General features: G+C 49.9%; 1 protein-coding gene across 1 annotated transcript; it reads right to left on the bottom strand.

Moving 5' to 3' along the window:
- Nucleotides 1-420: 420 nt before the first annotated feature.
- On the bottom strand, nt 421-1,691 carry LOC117216031 (the record flags this gene model as incomplete). Its single annotated transcript, XM_033462568.1, has 2 exons — nt 421-426; nt 509-1,691. Coding segments are annotated over 2 exons (1,189 nt in total), but the record flags the coding sequence as incomplete, so codon positions are not given.
- Nucleotides 1,692-1,752: the final 61 nt, after the last annotated feature.

Raw genomic sequence — 1,752 nt, 5'->3', positions numbered from 1 at the left:
CAAGCCTTTTGACGGCCCGATCCAAAACGCTCTTTGCCGTCTGAACTGTAGCTGTCCGGATGACACCATCGGCGCCTGGATGAACCTTGATAACTCGGCCCAGAGGCCAATGCATGGAGGGAACGTTGTCCTCTCTGAGGATGATGATTGTGCTCTTTTGGATGCCGTGTCCACCCTTGCTCCACTTATTGCGGTTGGTTAGCTCGTTCAAATACTCCTTATGCCAGCGGTTCCAAAAATGCTGTTTAAGCTGTTGGATATGCTGCCATCTGGAGAGTCGGTTCGATGGAATGTCTCTGAAATCTCGATCACGTAAGCACATTAGTGAATCGCCAATGAGGAAATGTCCGGGAGTGAGGACTAGGAGATCATTTGGATCGGTGGAGATAGGAGTTAGCGGGCGGGAATTGAGGACTGCTTCTATTTCTATGATAAGAGGATTCAATTGTTCAGAGGTGAGTAACTCGTTGCAGGCTACACGCCTGAGGTGGCGTTTAAATGACTTCACCGCTGCTTCCCATAGCCCACCGAAATGCGGTGAATGAGGGGGAATGAAGCGCCATTCGATTTGTTTGTCGGCTAAAAATGCGGTTACTTTTTCTTTGTGATCGTCCGATTGTAATAAATCATGAAGCTCTCGTAATTCGTTGCTTGCTCCTCTGAAGTTGGTGCCGTTATCAGAATGGATGGTGGAGCAATACCCTCGTCGAGCGATAAATCTGCGAAGAGCGGCGATGAAGGCTTCGCTAGTGAGATCGTCAACAAGCTCGATGTGTACCGCTTTAATTGCTAGGCATACGAAAATGGCTACGTATACCTTTATCTGACGACGGTTACGATCTCGTTTTTCTTTGATGTGGAACGGCCCGCAGTAATCGACGCCGACGTTTGTGAATGGGCGAGATTCCGTTACTCGCGCCTCCGGCAGATTACCCATCACGTATTCTACCGGCGGTGGTTGAGCGCGGCAGCAGCGGACGCAGCCTTTGATCGCCCGCCATACTTGACTTCGACCGTCGACGGGCCAGTATCTTTGTCTTACTGCGTATAATGTAGCCTGCGTTCCGGAGTGCATGTGGATCTTGTGCTCGTGTTCTATGATGCGTGTTGTAACGGATGACTTAGGTAATACTATGGGATGTTTCTGGGCGAAGGTCATCGACGAATGACTGAGTCGACCCCCGACTCGCAATATTCCTTCCTTGTCTATGAATGGATTGAGTCGCGTGAGCTTACCCTTTATCGCCGCGTTCCGATCTTTTTGGAGTGTACGAATTTCCTCGGAGAGATGGATGTTTTGCAACAATTTTATCAGCTTATTGTGCGTTATGCGTAATTCGGTAACGGTTAGGGGTGCCGCTCGGTTCTTTTTCTGTTTCCAACGGAGGCAACGAGCTATGATTCGTATCAACTTGGGCCAGGATGAATACCTTTGCAACAAACTGTAATCGGCGGGGTTTGCGGACAGACAAATCGCCCCTTTCTGCTCCGGTAGTTCAATTTGCGGTGTTAGATCCCATGTCGGCCAATAGCCTTCCGACTGGTAGAGCCATGCAGGACCGTGCTGCCAGATGGTTGGGCGCAGAAACTCTTCGGGTGTTTGGCCGCGTGATATTAAGTCCGCGGGATTGTCGTCAGTAGGAACGTGGCGCCAATCGCGGATGCTGGTTTTTGTTTGAATTTCGGAGACTCTGTTAGCGACGAATGTTTTAAGGGTGTGAGGTGATGTATTGAGCCAATGGAGGACGATAG

Source organism: Bombus bifarius, unplaced genomic scaffold (genome assembly GCF_011952205.1).
Source record: "Bombus bifarius isolate JDL3187 unplaced genomic scaffold, Bbif_JDL3187 scf7180000010055_frag, whole genome shotgun sequence".
NCBI lineage: Eukaryota > Metazoa > Arthropoda > Insecta > Hymenoptera > Apidae > Bombus > Bombus bifarius.
This window is presented reverse-complemented; position numbering and strand designations above follow the sequence as displayed.